Genomic DNA, 16,969 nt, shown 5'->3' with positions numbered 1-16,969 from the left:
CATAATCCAAGAATGGCCATACAATGAACTAACCTAAATAGGAACTTGTCACGTCCATGTCCCCTTATCTTTTGGGTCGAAAACCATTGTTATCGTACGATAAACCCATCTCGAAGAGCTTTAGTCTTCGAAGATAAGCTGCCATTGCATGCACGAGAGAGAATTCTTACTGTTTCCAGCCTCGCTTGGAGACAACAATAAAATACGCTGCAAGATTTGAGCAGTGTCGTGGAGAGCTTCCTGCCTGGAGTCTACACAAGCTTTTAAGAACCCACTTGGTGAATACATACGGGGAATGGGACCTTTTGCGATCCTCTGTGCAAAGGCTATTATGAACTATTATTATATATGTTGCCTCATTGCACCATTATTGACTTGGAAGAAGAGAATAATTCTTTTTCCTTCTATTCTATACTTCTTTCCTCTTTCCTACTATATTTATATATACACACACACAACCAGTTTCATTAACTTGAATGTGATTTTGCTTAAGTGAATGGGGATTATTAGGATGTTGGAGTATATATGATGTGTTTGACTTGGATTAGAACTAATGTTTGAACTCATAACACATGACGTAGAGATATTAAAGTTCATCCATACGGCCAAGGAGCTTAACTTGGTCAAGTTTGAGGTCGCTGTATGTCACGGCCCAAGCCACACCATGGGTCGCGATTTTGCCAGGCGATGCGTTTGTGTGTTTCGTGATTACGACTCGTGCCTTAAGTCACGGTATAATAAGTGACACAACAGCTCGGTTACCCAGAATAGGAGGCAACCCTATTCTCTGTCTCGCCGGAGCAAAAGAACAAAGCAGATCGAAGAAGAAAAGGAATTATTCGCTCGAGTCGCGTATATATTTGTAGGCTTTGTTACCCTCTCCAGTTTCCATTTCCCAAAGCCGTCTCCTCTCCCTCTTCGCCTCCACTCCCATCTCCTTCTCCTCCGACTTGCACGGCGGTGATCCTTCCCGGGAGCAACGCAACCACACACCATGTGCAGAAACAAGGAGGCCCTGCCGGTATCATCCATCTCCGATGCCAGATTGGACGGCGATGATGATGGAGAGAGAAGGAGCGGCTGCGAAGAGCTAATCCACGATCAACAAGGAGAAGGAGAGCCGCACGCCGATGAGGTAATCCGCAGTCATGGCCTCCTTCCTTCCTCGTTTGGGTTCCCATTCCTGAGATTAGTTGCTGCATCATCGTCTCGTCCAAGTTCAACCCACACGCACGCACGTTTCCTTTCCGATGGTGGTACAAGTAGATGGAAAGATTTGCACCTCGTCCAGCTGCCGAAAGAGGTTGCGAATGAGGTCGAGGGCCTCCCCTTGTCCGGCACGCACGGCCATGCTTTTTCTCTGCGAAGGGATCGTGCACACGAGCAGCATCCATGCACTGCTGCAGTGGCACACACGCATCCCCTCCTCGCCCACTCTCCACACACGTAGATGGACGGACCTCCGAGGCCCACCGGAGACAGGTGTACGTGATGCACTTGGTAGTTCAGTCAGCAGTGGAGTCGTCCAACTCACCACTGCATTCTTACTCGTAAGACGGTGGTCGAATGTCGATGTGATGATTTGTAATGCTGCTATAGAATGCCATGCATTACTGTGACTACATAATGGATTCTTCTAACTCCGGCTCTGTTTGGTGAACGATGAGGTGCAGGTGGGGGAGGAGCTCGTCCTTCTGGGCCGGATCGTGTGGCCCATCGTGATCACCAGCTTCCTTCTCTACTCCAGGTCCGTGGTTTCCATGCTCTTCCTCGGCCGCCTGGGCGGCGCCGAGCTCGCTGGCGGCTCCCTCGCCATCGCCTTCGCCAACATCACCGGCTACTCCGTCCTCAAGGGCCTGGCCACGGGGATGGAACCCATCTGCGGACAAGCCTTCGGTGCCAAGCGCTGGTCCGTCCTCGCCCACACCTTTCAGAAGACCCTTCTCCTCCTCCTCTTCGCCACTATCCCCATCACTCTCCTGTGGCTCAACATGGAACCCATCCTGTTAAGACTGGGCCAAGACGCTGCAATCACCTCCGTGGCCAAAGACTACCTCCTCTACTCCTTCCCCGACCTCATCGCCCAAGCCCATCTCCACCCGCTGAGGATCTTCTTGCGGACGCAGAGCCACACCAAGCCGCTCACGCTCTTTGCCGCCTTCGCCCTGCTGCTTCACTTCCCGGTGAACTACTTCCTGGCCTCGTACTTGGACTGCGGGGTGAAGGGCGTGGCTCTGGCTTCGTCCTGGAACACGATCAGCATCGACTTGGGCCTAGTGGGCTTCTTTCTCCGGTCCGAGAATTCCATAAAGCCTTGGGCGGGCCTCTCGAGGGAGAGCATCAGGGGGTGGCGGCCGCTCCTCGCGCTGGCGTTGCCGAGCGCCGCCTCCGTCTGCCTCGAGTGGTGGTGGTACGAGGTGATGCTGCTGCTGTGCGGCCGGCTGCCGGAACCCAGGGCCGGCGTCGCGGCCATGGGCGTCCTGATCCAGACCACGGGCCTCATTTACGTGCTCCCGGCCTCCCTCAGCATGGGCCTCTCCACACGGGTGGGGCACGAGCTGGGGGCGAACCGCCCCGCCCGGGCCCGGCACGCGGCCCTGGTGGGCCTCTCGGTAGCCGCGGCCGTCGGCTCCCTGGCCTTCGCGTTCACCGTCGGCGTACGGCACGCGTGGGGGAGGATGTTCACCGACGAGCTACCGACCCTGGCGCTGACGTCAGCGGCGCTGCCCATTGTCGGGCTGTGCGAGCTGGGGAACTGCCCGCAGACGGCCGGCTGCGGCGTCCTCCGCGGCAGCGCCAGGCCCGCGGTGGGCGCCAACATCAACTTCTGCTCGTTCTACGTCATCGGGCTGCCGGTGGCGGCCGTGGCGGGGTTCCGCCTGGGCTTCGGGTTCCAGGGGCTGTGGCTCGGCCTCGTGGCTGCGCAGGCGTCGTGCGTGTGCCTGGTGCTGTGCACCGTCGCTCGGACGGACTGGGAGGCGGAGGCGAAGCGGGCAGAGGAGCTCACGGGGACTGCAGCCAATGGGGAGAAGGATGAGCTCTCTGTCACCCTTCTTGCTTGAGACGACAAATAGATGTACAGATTCACCTGTAACAGTTTGCTAAATTGTGGATTGCATGAATTGTTGCAGTCATGAGAACTCAGCATATACACTAAGCATATATATGTTCCAAATGCTAGCCAAAGGCATCATCCACCATATCCGATTCTTCAGACTTGCAGTGGAATATGCTGTTAAATTGTCAACAATGTCATTCGAAGCAGCAGAATATAGAGAAGCAATTAAATTGGCGAAGACAATTAAGAGCATAAAAAAGGAACAATACAAGGGGAGGGCACATAATACATTGATTTCGAGGATGTTCATGCCAAGAGAATCCAATATGGAACATAACATGAAAATTGAGTCCACCACTTACACAAAACATGAAGCACGAGGAACAAATGAAACCTGCGCTCCGTGGATTATCACACACTCACTATCCTTGATATCCTCGATAAAAGGAGATAAGTGTGGAAAGAGAACGAAGGCTACTGCACCTCGAACACAAAAGCCGGCATGCCAAAAGGGAATCACTGCATTCTCTGGTTCTCATCAAACACAACATACTCAAGAAGCATCGCTGGTGACCATGTCTGCACCATCATCACCATCATCGCCGTCTTCTTGCTCTTCAGAGGCAAAATGACCTTCGTCTGGTGCTTTTCCTTCGCTTTCTCCAGGAGCCTGTGGAACAGTAAACGAGCTCGGACTCCCCTGGTTTACTTGTTCGCTAGTCAAGCTCGTAAGTCCATTTTGCTTTAGATATGTTTCCAAGGGTCGGTATGCATCCTGGAGAAGGCTCATCATGCTAAGTCGCGGAGGCGCTGTCTGTGAATCCTCATTAGACCCTGGATGGCAGTTCAAGTCGATGTGCCCCTTGCTTGTTTCGAGCTGTTCAATTATTGATTTGCTGCTTTCCGGGCCAAATTCATTCTCCTGATGGGGATCCAGATGCTGGGCACCCTTTGGAGAGCTGCTAGATCCTTCAATCTCTTCCTTGCTGCCCCATGCAAGCTTCTTATGGGCCTCAGCTTCTTCGCGCTCGGATTGACGTTTCTTCTTCCGCATCATGAGAGTCTTGAAGCGGCGTTTCACAGTCATGCAAACATTACATGTGCATGCAGGATCATGTTTTGGCCCTTTACCACTGGGAGGCTGGATGCAGACAATGCAGGTGCAGCCAGGGCGGTGCCGTGGATGTTTGGTGGTGGTTGCATATGGAATTGTGGCTTGGTTTCCTGCGTCCCCAAGAACAGCCGCAGCAGCCAATGCATCAAGACCAGATGCTGCCAGATCTGAAGAAGTTTGCTTGAAACTTGCACTCATCCTCTGTTTTCTGAGATCTACATAAGATTTTTCAAACTTTTCCATTAATTTACATCATATACATATAAAAATTAAAACTCCTAAGCAAGGAAATGTGCATAAAGTTCAATTGCCAGATACTCATCTTCTAAGTTGTATTGAAAAGCAAGTACAATAACAAAAGTATAGAGCAATATCAACTTGAAAGATAAGACTGGTCACGAAAAAATTGTGTATGGCCACACCATGGTAGTAAGAAATGAATGGTCCCCGCAGATACCTACATTTGTAGCTTGATTTTCAAAGCCTAAAGCATGCACATCCAAACAAGGCAACACCATAAATTGCAATTTCTCTGCCCGATACTTATGTTTATACATGTCTGCTTTCCAAAGCATTTGGTTATTTAGAGCCTTTAGACCCATTAAGAATCAACAGCATCTTGAGCATGCCAATTAAATAAAACACCTGCATTTTTCTTGGCTGATTCACCAAACTACTAATAGCTAACAATTGTGTTGCAGCCATAGTGCATATTCTCAGAGGGTGTACCAAGAGCTTCTTTAAGAGAACAAAAAATTGCGAGAAATGATGACAAATTTACAACAGGTTCTGCTGCAATAGCTGCGACAATGCAGGCTATGCAGCTATCTGCAGTGAAAAAGGAATAGGTCCAACTATTAGAGCTAAAAACATCTCGGTTAACAAGGTTGAGATTGCAAATACTTTAAGAGGGATTAAAATAATAAATAGTTATCCATAAGGACCTAGCAGCAGAAACAATACAACAAAACATACAAATTAAACCTTTGCAAAACCTTAAATCCGAGGCAAGTCCATCAAAAAAATAAATCATTTTCATGAAACTTGCTACATTGAGAAACATGCACTGACCTATGTCATTTACCACCCTGAGGCAGGAACAGCCATGACAAAGAGACAAAACCAACACAAAGTTTCTACCTCAAAAGTTGAAAAAGGAAAACTAGTGAACCTTCATTTCAACAGCACCAAAACCTTTAGATTAATTTTCTATGATGAAAAGCAGACCTTCATACTGCCTGAGAAGAATTTGCATCTCTTTATGGCTCAATTCGTCAGGTGCAGAGCATGAAGACCTGCATAAGTATCATAAAGAAGAAAATCAACCACCAAAGGCGACTGTGATCCGCATAAAGAAGAAAAGCCCACTTTAGAGCTTCCACTATCACAATTTCCATTCTACTTCAGCAAGAGAAGGATTGCATAAAACACATGAATGATCTTGCAATGATGGTTGATAATTAACAGATCAAATATCATGTGTGCACAAACATAATACAAATAGAAATTATACAAAATGAGGAATGGCATAACAAGAACACATCTTTTTCGAAATAAATGGCACTAACCTTTTAGGGTCCCATGTGTTATCAGCACAAGTCCATTTCAAAAGAAGAACATCCACAGGTAGCCGACGCCATTTTAAGCAATCATCACATTGGACCCATTGATCTTGCTCTCTGAAATATAATTACAAAAATTCAAAATTAAAAGCATGAAGGCACGTTTTCCTAGAGCTTGATTTTGATAATGAAAATTTAAATTCACTAACAAATATGTTCTAAACTATAAGCAGCATTCCTTTGCTATACAAGTATAGCTTTCTTGGCTCCTATATTAACATTCAAATATAAAACAACAAGAACATGCACGCACAACAACAAGAAGGTGCAGCCCATGATGTGAATTTAAAATCTTATCCGACACACTGAATCATGGTGTAGACCAATAATAAAACACAAAAACAAGAAGGTACAAAGCTCCAATAATATCTTTCCCCCATTGAGCTTTATCCAGGATAATCTTGCTATTTAAACTGAGTCATCAAGTTTCCTTCTAATGTTTTTAATATTTTCATCAGCCTACTACTTCTCACACCACTAATATTAATTGACTCCCCTTATCTAATTGATGCACATATAGGTCTTCTATATATATTACCATGCCTCTTAGAAGGTTTTTCCTTGTTTTTATCCACAATTTTGTCTATCCCTATATATATATATATATATATACACATCAGTGATTTAAAAAGCGCTAGGCGCCAAAAGGCGCTAAGGTCCAAAAACGCCCGAGGTGCTAGGCGCTCGCCCGAGCGAAGCGAGACGCTAAAATATAAAAATATATAATATAATTAATAAATATAATTATTTAAAAATTTAAATAAAAAAATGCTATTAAATTAAGAAAATCTAAGATATAAACTTAACAATATTAAGAAACCTAGCAATAATTTCAAATAAATGAAAATTAACAGTATTAAAATCAAAATAATATATTATTAATCTATTAACAGTATTGAAAATTAATTATTTTAAATAAACTTAATAATATTAACAGTATACGTATACTGTTAAAAGGAAGTGTAAAAGGGTGCTAAGCCTGCTGACTGAGAAAAGAGGAAGCGACAGCGGCGAGCAGCGGCAGTGGCGAGCGGCGAGCAGCGACAGTGGCGAGCAGCGACAACGGCAGCGGGAACGGCGAGCAGTGGGAGGCGCGAGCGGCGAGCAGCGGCAGCGGGAGCAAGAGCGGGAGCGGGAGCGTTGAGCAGCGGGAGGCGTGAGCGGCGATAGCGGTAGCGTTTGCGAGCGGCGACAACGGCGAGCGGCGACAACGGCAGAGTTTGCGAGCAGCGACAGCGGCGAGGGTTAGGGTTGGGTTGTCACTTATATCGGTTTTAGTTGGTTCGATTGAACCAACTAACCATCGGAGACCAAACCAGACCTAAAATCTTGGTTCGGTCGCCTTGGTTAACCCAGGCGCTCGCCCGAAGCGCCCAGCACATGGGCTCGGGCGAGCGCCCAGGCGGCGCCTGTTTGAAGCGCACCGCCTGGGAGATTAGCGAGGCGCTCGGGCCTCGCCTCGCCCGAGCGCCTTTTCAAATCGCTAATACACATACATACATACATACATACATATATATATACATATATATGTATATATATGTATGTATATATGTATATATATACATATATATATACATACATACATACATATATATATATATATATATGTGTATGTATATATATCTACATGTACATATACATATATACATAGTTACATACATACATACATACATATATATATATATATGTATCTATGTATGTATACACATATGTATATACATGTCTATACATATACATATATATACATATACATATATATCTACATATATGTATGTATATGTATCTGTACATATATGTGTGTGTGTCAGTACACTTGCACAATATGTGATAACATACAAGCATGTACTATTAAAAGTATATTGTTCTCCTACTCTCTACAAAATTAAATCAAAACATAATAGGAATAACTTAAATACAAACATCCTTACCCAGAAGATCGAGCTGTAAAAATGGTTTTCTTGCCAAAGACTGGTGGTTCCTGCAGCGAAGCAGGATATTGAATCAGTGGCAGAAATAGTTTTCACATACAGTGCTTGCTTTAATCAATGCTGTAATCAATACAGAAGCTTGCTTAAATGGTTTCATAAACTTGCAAAAAATAAAGTTGCATAGGTGTAGTTATTATCAACCAAATTTGTGGGAACATGAGGAATTGAAATGGTGATAGTGAGAAAAAATATCTCTTCCTAGTAACTAACACCATGGTCTTGCCATCATGATCCTTCACAACCTATCTAGTTAAGTGTGAACATACATACAGAGGTTTAGTCTTGTGCACGGCATGGAGCTGGCAATTCAAATAACTAATGAAGAAATAGGTCTACTACGGAACTGTTGGCATCACGAGAATGCATTTGCAAACTTAAGGCTTAACTCTTCTTTGTTTTTGACTTTAAAAGTGTAGTTATTACAACTTCTCAATCATATATGGGTTGAACAAAATAGTTCAGACTTCATAGTGCAGACATTACACTGTGTACTATATAATTGACACTTCAAGGGTATGTTAATGTATTGCACAATAATTGTCAAAAACAAAAATAAGATGATATAACATTTGACAAGAAAGTCATAGAGAAACAAGGAGCAATCCATAACCAAGGAAATATTGTTGTCAGTAACCTCAAAATAGTAACGTGTCATGACATATCCTCGTCCCTATCCACCATCCATTCAACGGCACATGACATTACCCAGCTCCACGTGGCTATTGTTCTTGTTGTCTGCTATGTATAAATTCATATGGACAAACATCTATGCTACATATTTTACTTATATACAAATGGATTCAAAAGCATGCTTACATGAAAGAGGCCTAAAGTATATCCAGCTTAGACATCTACCAATCAGAAATTTGCTTGTGATGCTATATAGAACGGCACTTTACTACTTGAAAATCATTTAACAGAGAAGAAATTTCTAAACGAGTATCAATAATAAGCAGAGAGGCATGCTACTAGTCCATTTACAATATGACATACACACCTGAAAAATAGTGTACCAACTAATTGCCATGAAACAGAACCAAATTATTGGTAATAATGTACGATATCCATTCAAAAGTTAAACTTAAAACTGTATCAACTATTAGTAAAACACTCTGCGTTTCATGGTCAGTTAATATATAAACGATATCCAATTATGTCACCTAAGTTTTACAAAAGATTTCACTTACTTCATATTCTTCAACCTCATGATCCTCAATCGTAACAATGCTAGGTTTGGCACTTGGAGGTGGACGAAGCAATTCTTGAGCCTCCTCCCAAGTAAGCTTGAGCTCCAAGGCGTCTTCAGTGTCCATAAGGAACCTCCTAGATTTGGTACCAATGTTGCGGCTTCTTTTTTGTAAAGGCTGAAGCTGCAGTCCTTCATTTGGCATTCCACCCTTATGCCAACTGATTTCCTCATCAGATGCATTCATATGTTCTAATTGAGAACTCAAGTATGGGTCCATGGCACCCTTTAATGACCGAAGAAATCCAGAATATCCACTTACTGTAGATATGTTCTCATTAACACCAGAAAACAATGTTTCATTGCCAAATGTACCATTAGCAATTGCAGAAATCTGAGAATCCTGCTTCAATTACCAATATAAGCATATAAATCGGATCAGCAAAGGATATATGCAGAGCATTCCAATCTTAATAAAAAGAAGGAACTACAAGAAAAACATCAATATCAATGTCCCAACTAATAGCAGAAGAAAGGTACAACACTGTCAAGATGTGATTATTTACAAGGATAAAAAGATGCATCAGAAGCCCATTACCTGTAATGGCACAGTGTTTGTTGCCTTTCGGTAACCCATGACAAGTTTACCTGCAGGATCTATTCGGCTAAAAGTCACTGCAAGAAAATGATCGTGAACATGGTTAAAATGACCACGTTATATTCCTCAGATTACTTTACAAATTTAAACCATATTAACCTGCACTCGAACATGAACGCAAGACTAGAAAGGAAAAAAAGGATGTTATATGAGAACTATGCAGAATTTTGGGTAGAGGACGAAGATATCTTACATTATAAAGAAAAGGAAAAGCTTGTTTAACAGTGTGTTAGTTATCATCAGACAAGTCAAAACTGTGAAATAGCCTCTACCAATCTTCAAAGCACACTCTTCCCAGTAGCAACAAATAAGATATAGGTACCAGGCATACCGCCTGATGATGCCAATTAACAAGAATGGATGTGCTGAACTGTTGAAGTACAGCAGTTCCAGCATGTTCTAGCCAAAACTTTACAAAACAGGCCAAAAATCACCAGCCGATTTTAGCTGTGTGCCAGTCATCACCAATACCATCTTGTGGGTGTCATTGATACCTAACCATAAGACTTTAAGTAATTCACTGCTTGTCTAGTAACTCTAATTTTTTTTCTAAAAATAGTTAATACAAACATAATGCGCATCGAGATGGGGGTTGGAAGAATCACCTAGATATTAAATGCACAAGTCAAAGATAAATGTCAATCTAAATTAAAAATTCACCATTCTAAATAATCATGGAATAGTTCTGTTATATTCACTTCATATGGGTGGTGTAAACCTACTGTGCATGCATTATCGGTTATTAACTCATGGTGAATAACTAATGAGTTTTCTTTCTTGGAGCTACATTTAGCACACAATGCTCTTGCTCTGAGTTGTATTTTAGTGTGTTAAATTTCACATGAAAAACTTAGTGGTTTTCTATAAGGCTAACCCTACTATTATATTGAACTATAAAATATGCATTTCAATGTAAGAGAAATAACTTGAGACACAATTCCCACGATCAATAAGAACTATCAAAGCAAATAAAGAATTAACAAGGAAGTTTGTCGCACCATCTTTGATACTATGGCCAATGCCAAAAAAGATATGAGCCCTTGAAAACATAATAACAATCAACCCTTATTTAATATTTTTAATGAAAATTTGCAAACAATGTGTTCAAAACTAATTATTGAGATTTTTTCAACAAAATAAAAATATGAATGCTTATATAGTCACCATTCAACCTTGAGCATTGCATTTGAGTGGATGATGTAGCATGAAGCTAATAAATTAATCATCCAGTGCCTTACAGAAAGAACATAGTCATGATATATAAGGTTATAAACAATATGAAGACAAGATGTGCATTGTTACCGGAAGTTGTGAATCTGACATTTCCATATTGGTAAAATTATGTGTTGGGAGAATCAAAATGCCGAAATATTCTAGTAAGATTTAAGCACGATTAATTTAATAGCAATGGAACAGGATCCAGTTCCTTGTTAGCGGACGCGCTTTCAAGCATTAAACAGCATGACATTCAAGTTAGACAAACATCATACTGTAGTTAAATCCAAGAGAATCTCTACATACAATTCATCTTCTCATTATTAATTGTTGAAGATAAAGAAGAAAACATAATTGCTTATGCATTTAGTAAGCTTCTGGAAATCTGGAATAACAGACAGGATGTGACATATCTAGTGCTCAACAGCAGGTGCTGAAGTGAAACTGATTGCAAAGGAGGGTAAATCGGCCACATTAAAATTACCACTTACATGAGATAATTATGAATAAGCATGTTCCTAGTTGCCCTCATTTCCCTTTTCTATTGTTTATTTTATGATCCTTGAGCAAGGATTGATTCCTGTCTTCGCACAAGAAAAAAATAAGTATGCTTCGTCCAAGGATGACTTGGGATAGATATCTTTCTCAAAATTTAGCTTGGAAACATAGTGAAATGGTGTCTATAGCCTTCACATATGCTGAGCAATATTTTGAAGGAGATGCATGAAATCTAATTACCTGTATCACCAGCTTGCAGCTGAAGAGACTGTATGCAAGGAGTAACACCTTCTAAGACATACATTCTACTGTTGTTATTTGGCCAAAATCTAAACTGAAAATGCCATTCTTTGCCCTTCGTATCTTGAATTGTTAATGGAACACCTTCCGGTTGAGAAATATGAGGAAAATATGCCTTTAAGAAACACCAAGGAAGCAAACCTCAAAAGGTTAAAAAGAAATAGAGTTATCTAACAAATACAAATAGCAAGTAGGTAACAGTTAACAATTCCGTTGGATCCCCAGATGTCTAAAAGATAGCATATTATACAAAAAAAGAAATAGACAAACAAAAGTGCACCCTACTTAGAGATACAATTTGGCTACCAATTACCCAGTTAGCATTTATGATACAAGGCTCATCTTATCTCAGAATGTCTAGGCCAGAAGCAGGGTGGGAAATGGGTCCTTAGAAAATAAAATATGCAGCTCCCCAGATATCTAAAAGTTTCATAATATTTGATGTTTGAAATTCTAGGGCTATCAGATCCATTTAACGAAACGTGAACAGTCATAAAAATTTAATAAACCTAGGTAGTGGTGGATGTTAAATCTTAATGTCTTCAATTACATATCTATATAGTCAAGAGAACAAACTAATCACAAAAGTGACTAAAATTCCATATGCCGCCAGAAATATCTGGGTAATCAAGGAGGTAAGTAACATTCTAGATGACAAGACCTGGTAAACGTGGCGAGTCTGATATAAAGCAATGCTTAGTATGACATGTTCAAAGAACTAATTTGAGTCATTTCTCCATCTGAGGTTATCCAAGACCACTTTGTTATCTAATTAGGCAAATGGATTAAAGAGCAACACTTGTTGAAATTGAATCAAACAAATTTGATTATTACCTCTGCACAAGCTTTTGGAAGAACTAAACGGCCAATACGACCTGCATCACTAGCACTCAGAACCTTCTCAAATAGCGGCACTATGGTGGAATTTGAACTTTCATGGACAGAAGAATTAAGGAAAAAACAGAGAATATTAAGGATACATAAAGAAACTGTCAATATGAATTAATGATAACAAATCACAAAGAGCAGCCAATCCACATGCTACTGCACTTAATTTTTGGATACTCTCCAGATATTTGTTGTAGTTCTTGGTCTGTAATTCTTGGCCAATAACGTGGAAGTAATTGATTACGGCCCTCGGCAGGTGGCCTTGCAACTCGCATATATGGAAGTGCACTCCTAGATGCATCTGAAAAAGCTCGATTACTTGTCTTTGGAGGCTTTGCAAGAAAACGAGCCCTTGGCAACTGTTGAAAGAAAGACAACGATTTTCTTTCATCCTTTCCTTCAGCTACTGAACAAGCCATAGGGAGCGCAAGAAGTGGCCTTTCTGCACTAGAACATGATTCCATGTTGCTGCCTTGGTTTGTATTTCCCAAGCTCATACTAAGACAAGCCTGGGCTAGTGACTCACTTATAGACTTATCTATCACAAAATCCTTCTCATCTAGTTGGGATATTTGGGAAGACACTACTGGACCTTGATATCTGTTTGAGAAACTTGCAATTCCTATGTCAGGAGACTGTTGCTCCCACTTGATATGCCCAAACGATCTGATTTCACTCTCACTCTGCTCTACATCCACATTGCTCATACCCTTTCCCTTAACAAAAGCACCAACATCAATTTTACTATCAGCAGTAGTGGTGGACATTTCGCAGGCACGACTAACTACTGCTGTATCAGTATCATTTTCTTTTGAACATCTAGTTGAGAGAGCAAAGACCGCTTGATGGTGTTGAGACAAAAAATTTTGAACTACTTCACTTGGCATCTGAAAGGAGAAATTTAGTACACAGTACAGATGATGTTACAAGAAGTTAAGCAAAGATCATGTACTGCATTGCAAAAATATGTTAGAAATAAGTGAAGACTAATATCTCAATTGCAGCATATATTCTGCATGCAGCTTATATTAGATATACGATCTTACAAAAGGTGCTTCAGGGTTCTTCATGCAGCCAATGCACTGAACTCCTCCAATATCAAGTAGATCAAAGGAAGATTTTGAAGCAATGCATCCACAATGTAAGCGCTGCAAGTAACATTTTTTGCAACATCTATCATACATAAATAGTTGATAAGAAGAACTCATGGAAATATATGCCCAAGCTTACAAATCCACATTACCTTGCCACAAGAAGAACACTCCCTCCACCCAGACTCTTTCTGGTGAAAAATGTCACAGAAAGCTAATTGCTCATATGCCAACCTGATTTAAGTATAGTACATCACAATATTATAGTAACAGCATAAATTCAACATTCATATTGCCAAAAGAGTCTGTCAGAAAGTAGCTGGATTAACAAAAACCACACAGTTACAATATTGCAAAGAAAAGGGCTATGGCTTCCAAAATTCAGATGTCAACTTGACTACACATCAAAGACAAAAGATCAACAGCCTAAAAATTGATTTACTTCAAATTTAAAAAAAAATTCTAGAACATTGGTCTCATATGTCCGTCTAGTTTTTTTTCCGAAGAATCACCGGGTTGTCTAAACTTGCAAGTTTGTGATAACATACTCTCTTTGAGTATCAATGACATAAAAGTACCATTTCAAGCAGTAGTACATAATAACCTCCTAGCGCAACATTCCTCGAAAAATTATGTATACAATGACCATGTTCAATGACAGAGAAAGATTATTAACCTTTAGTCTTTTAGGTGTATGTCAGCAACCTTACTTTAGTAGTGATTTTAGTTATCTTAGAATTAGATTTCCAAACACATGATCAGTGAAATGTGGTATGTACTCTTATAGTGAGTCTACCAAACTTCCACGATGGTAACAAGAACTTAGGCCTAACTTCTTAAAATTCAAATATCTGCAAACAAATATTCAAATACAATCATTAACCTGATATCACTCCTTGAAACATTGTCTAATGTCATCAAGATGACAAAGACATGTTCCTACAGCGTGTCCATGTTGCTGTCTGTATTGCAGCAGATAATCAACTCTAAATCTGTAATTTAATAGGCCAGAAATGTTGGTATATGCAAACTTATATCGTACTAAGTTTGAATAAGTCTATAAAAAGAGAATTTAACACAAATTATTGCATGCTAACTTTGCAGCAACACCCACACCATAATTTCCACTCAACAAAGCACGTGTTACACACTTCACATCAAAAACATACACTCAAAAAGTATTCAAAGACCTACATGAAAACACCATCTCACAAAAATTCTTAATAATCTTACTAGAGATATGTTTTATAAACGACTAAACAGAATGTACCTGATTTTATTCATTTAAACTCGGTCAAGTTAAACCAAAAAAAGGCAAAAATCAAAACTCCAAACATCCAAGGGCAAATTTCCATTTGAAAACAAGTATAAAAGCTGAAATTATTTAATTCCTAAAAAACTGAAATTAACAAAATTCTAAGCAGCCCAAACTGACAAATACATACTGGCATGACATGACTCAGTAAAAATACCACCAGGAAGAAAAATTACAGAAGAAATCGGATTATAGATAGCAAAATCGCAGAACAAAAGCCTCAATCCTGACTCCGAATGCCAGACCAAACCAATTATAGAACAACCTCCGACTGGTACTTCAGAAGCCCAATTATCAAAATAACTTATGGACCCAATATCAAATTCACATAAGCATGAAAGCTGAGACTTTAATACCCGCACTTGACGCATAGCATAGCAAAACCACCCGATCTTAGTCCCCACCCCCTCCTCCACTCTCCCCCTGGCTCCGTCACCCCGCACGCAGCGTTCATACACCTCCTCGTCGCCATCTGTAATTCCTCCCAATCTCACACCCCCGCCCCCCCGGCAAGATCAAATCGCAGTCCTCCTCACTAAAACCACATCCAGAAAATTCGAAACCGTCATACTTCAAGCAGAAGGCTAAAAGAAATTCATGCCCCCGCTTGCAAGTCAAGGTACACGGGCAAGATACCTCCTTTTGCTTCCCTTGGCGATCACTTCCGCCGCCTCGAAAGAAACCCATATCCTCTCGCGCGAACTCGATGGCGGCGAAGGCGGCGGCGAAGGAGGGTTCAAGAGAAGTGGTAGGAGGAGTTTTCATGCAGAGGTGATGATATCTTCTCCGTCAAAGGAGAGAAGAAAAAGGACCTGCAAACAGTAAAGAAGTCGAGAGAGAGGGAGAGCCAATAAAGGAAGCAAATAAATAAAAAAGAAGGGGGAAAGCCGATGCAACAATTAATACCAGCGCACGCACGAACTCTTCACGACGGGTCTCGCAACGGTCCTGATGACCGAATATGATCGAATCCCGCCCGTCCGATCGGAGAGAGCGCGTAGGACCTCCGGTGAACCCGAGCTGCGTGGCACGCGTCAGTTTCATCATGGGGTGACCGCACCGCCGGGGTCGATCTCAGCCGTGCAAGCGGCGGGGCCCAGCCAGGGAATGGCGTAGTGGCGGTTGGTCCGCCAGCGCATTGGACGGTCCCCGTGATCGGCCCCGGCGGTGGACGGTCATGATTCGGTGCGTTGACCCAACGGGGGAGGATATTTATCGGCTGCACGAACGCGAGAGGGGATTGGCTGCGGGTGTTATTTTACGAGGAGATCGCGGTCGTCAAACACAGTATCACGGCCGTCGATTGGAGGTGATGGATCATGCCCATTCAATATATTATCTTACCATGAATCCGGCTATCACATCAATCGAATTGCACGAGATATAAAGTTTGGAAAGGGGTGGGGATGGTGATGTGATGGTAGTTGGGGACTTGGGATTTGCGGTGGGTTGCAAGTAACGTGCCGGTGCTGCTGAAATGGACGAGATGGGCAGTGGGGGCATTTGATGGACGGCTATGATCGTACCAGCCACTTTATGTTCCATAATAAGAACGTAATATTTACGTGGCAACGGGTCATCCTCTCCGATCTCTCTTGTACATATATAAATGCAGCAGGCCTCCGGTGTGAAGTGAAGGAACCATATCAACCGGTCCTCTCTGGTACGCATCTCTCGGAAGAATCCGAGAGGCTACTTCACATGCTGATGAGAGTTGCTGCTGTTGATGGAGGAAGCCACAAAGATGATGCTGACTCTGTCATCAGAACCATGCTGATTGCTGAGACATCAAATGGTACGGATGACAATGCCATTCCACCTTGCTGGAGTTCAGCGGTAACTATCATCCCACGCCCACCTGCCGAGAAGGAGATGAAGAAGAAGAAGGCCGTGTTGAGGTCGTGAAAAGGAGCATCCAACAGACCATGAACGAACGCTTCATGCTTGCGAGGTGACTGCGTGGATTTCTCTTTCAAGTCTTCTGCACCGAGATTGCCAGTTCGTATCACATAGTGCAAAGCAAGGAAGCCGAG

The 16,969-nt window shown here is 42.0% G+C and overlaps 2 protein-coding genes across 7 annotated transcripts; one reads left to right on the top strand and one right to left on the bottom strand.

The window, feature by feature from the left end:
• The first annotated feature begins 770 nt into the window (after positions 1–770).
• On the top strand, positions 771–3,171 carry LOC103986479 (protein DETOXIFICATION 53). Its single transcript, XM_009404500.3, has 2 exons — positions 771–1,135; positions 1,674–3,171. Exons 1-2 carry the CDS (start codon positions 995–997, stop codon positions 3,060–3,062), a joined length of 1,530 nt encoding a protein of 509 aa, XP_009402775.2. The 5' UTR covers positions 771–994; the 3' UTR covers positions 3,063–3,171.
• A 147-nt stretch (positions 3,172–3,318) lies between these two features.
• Positions 3,319–15,934, bottom strand: LOC135613119 (B3 domain-containing protein Os07g0679700-like). Of its 6 annotated transcripts, XM_065110127.1 has the most exons (14): positions 15,843–15,934; positions 15,573–15,748; positions 15,293–15,471; positions 13,774–13,855; positions 13,577–13,678; positions 12,708–13,417; positions 12,477–12,573; positions 11,583–11,757; positions 9,570–9,646; positions 8,973–9,377; positions 7,726–7,775; positions 5,741–5,851; positions 5,400–5,467; positions 3,319–4,387 (listed from the first exon to the last, which is right to left on the bottom strand). In XM_065110127.1, exons 3-14 carry the CDS (start codon positions 15,406–15,408, stop codon positions 3,612–3,614), a joined length of 2,769 nt encoding a protein of 922 aa, XP_064966199.1. In that variant the 5' UTR covers positions 15,409–15,471; positions 15,573–15,748; positions 15,843–15,934; the 3' UTR covers positions 3,319–3,611. The 6 variants fall into 6 exon arrangements, with proteins under 6 accessions (XP_064966199.1, XP_064966198.1, XP_064966200.1 ...); XM_065110126.1 differs by lacking the exon at positions 15,843–15,934 and having other exon boundaries at positions 15,573–15,797; XM_065110128.1 differs by lacking the exon at positions 15,843–15,934 and having other exon boundaries at positions 8,973–9,374; positions 15,573–15,797.
• Between the last annotated feature and the right edge of the window lie 1,035 nt (positions 15,935–16,969).

This window comes from Musa acuminata, chromosome BXJ2-5 (genome assembly GCF_036884655.1).
Source record: "Musa acuminata AAA Group cultivar baxijiao chromosome BXJ2-5, Cavendish_Baxijiao_AAA, whole genome shotgun sequence".
NCBI classification, from domain to species: Eukaryota; Viridiplantae; Streptophyta; class Magnoliopsida; order Zingiberales; family Musaceae; genus Musa; species Musa acuminata.
This window is presented reverse-complemented; position numbering and strand designations above follow the sequence as displayed.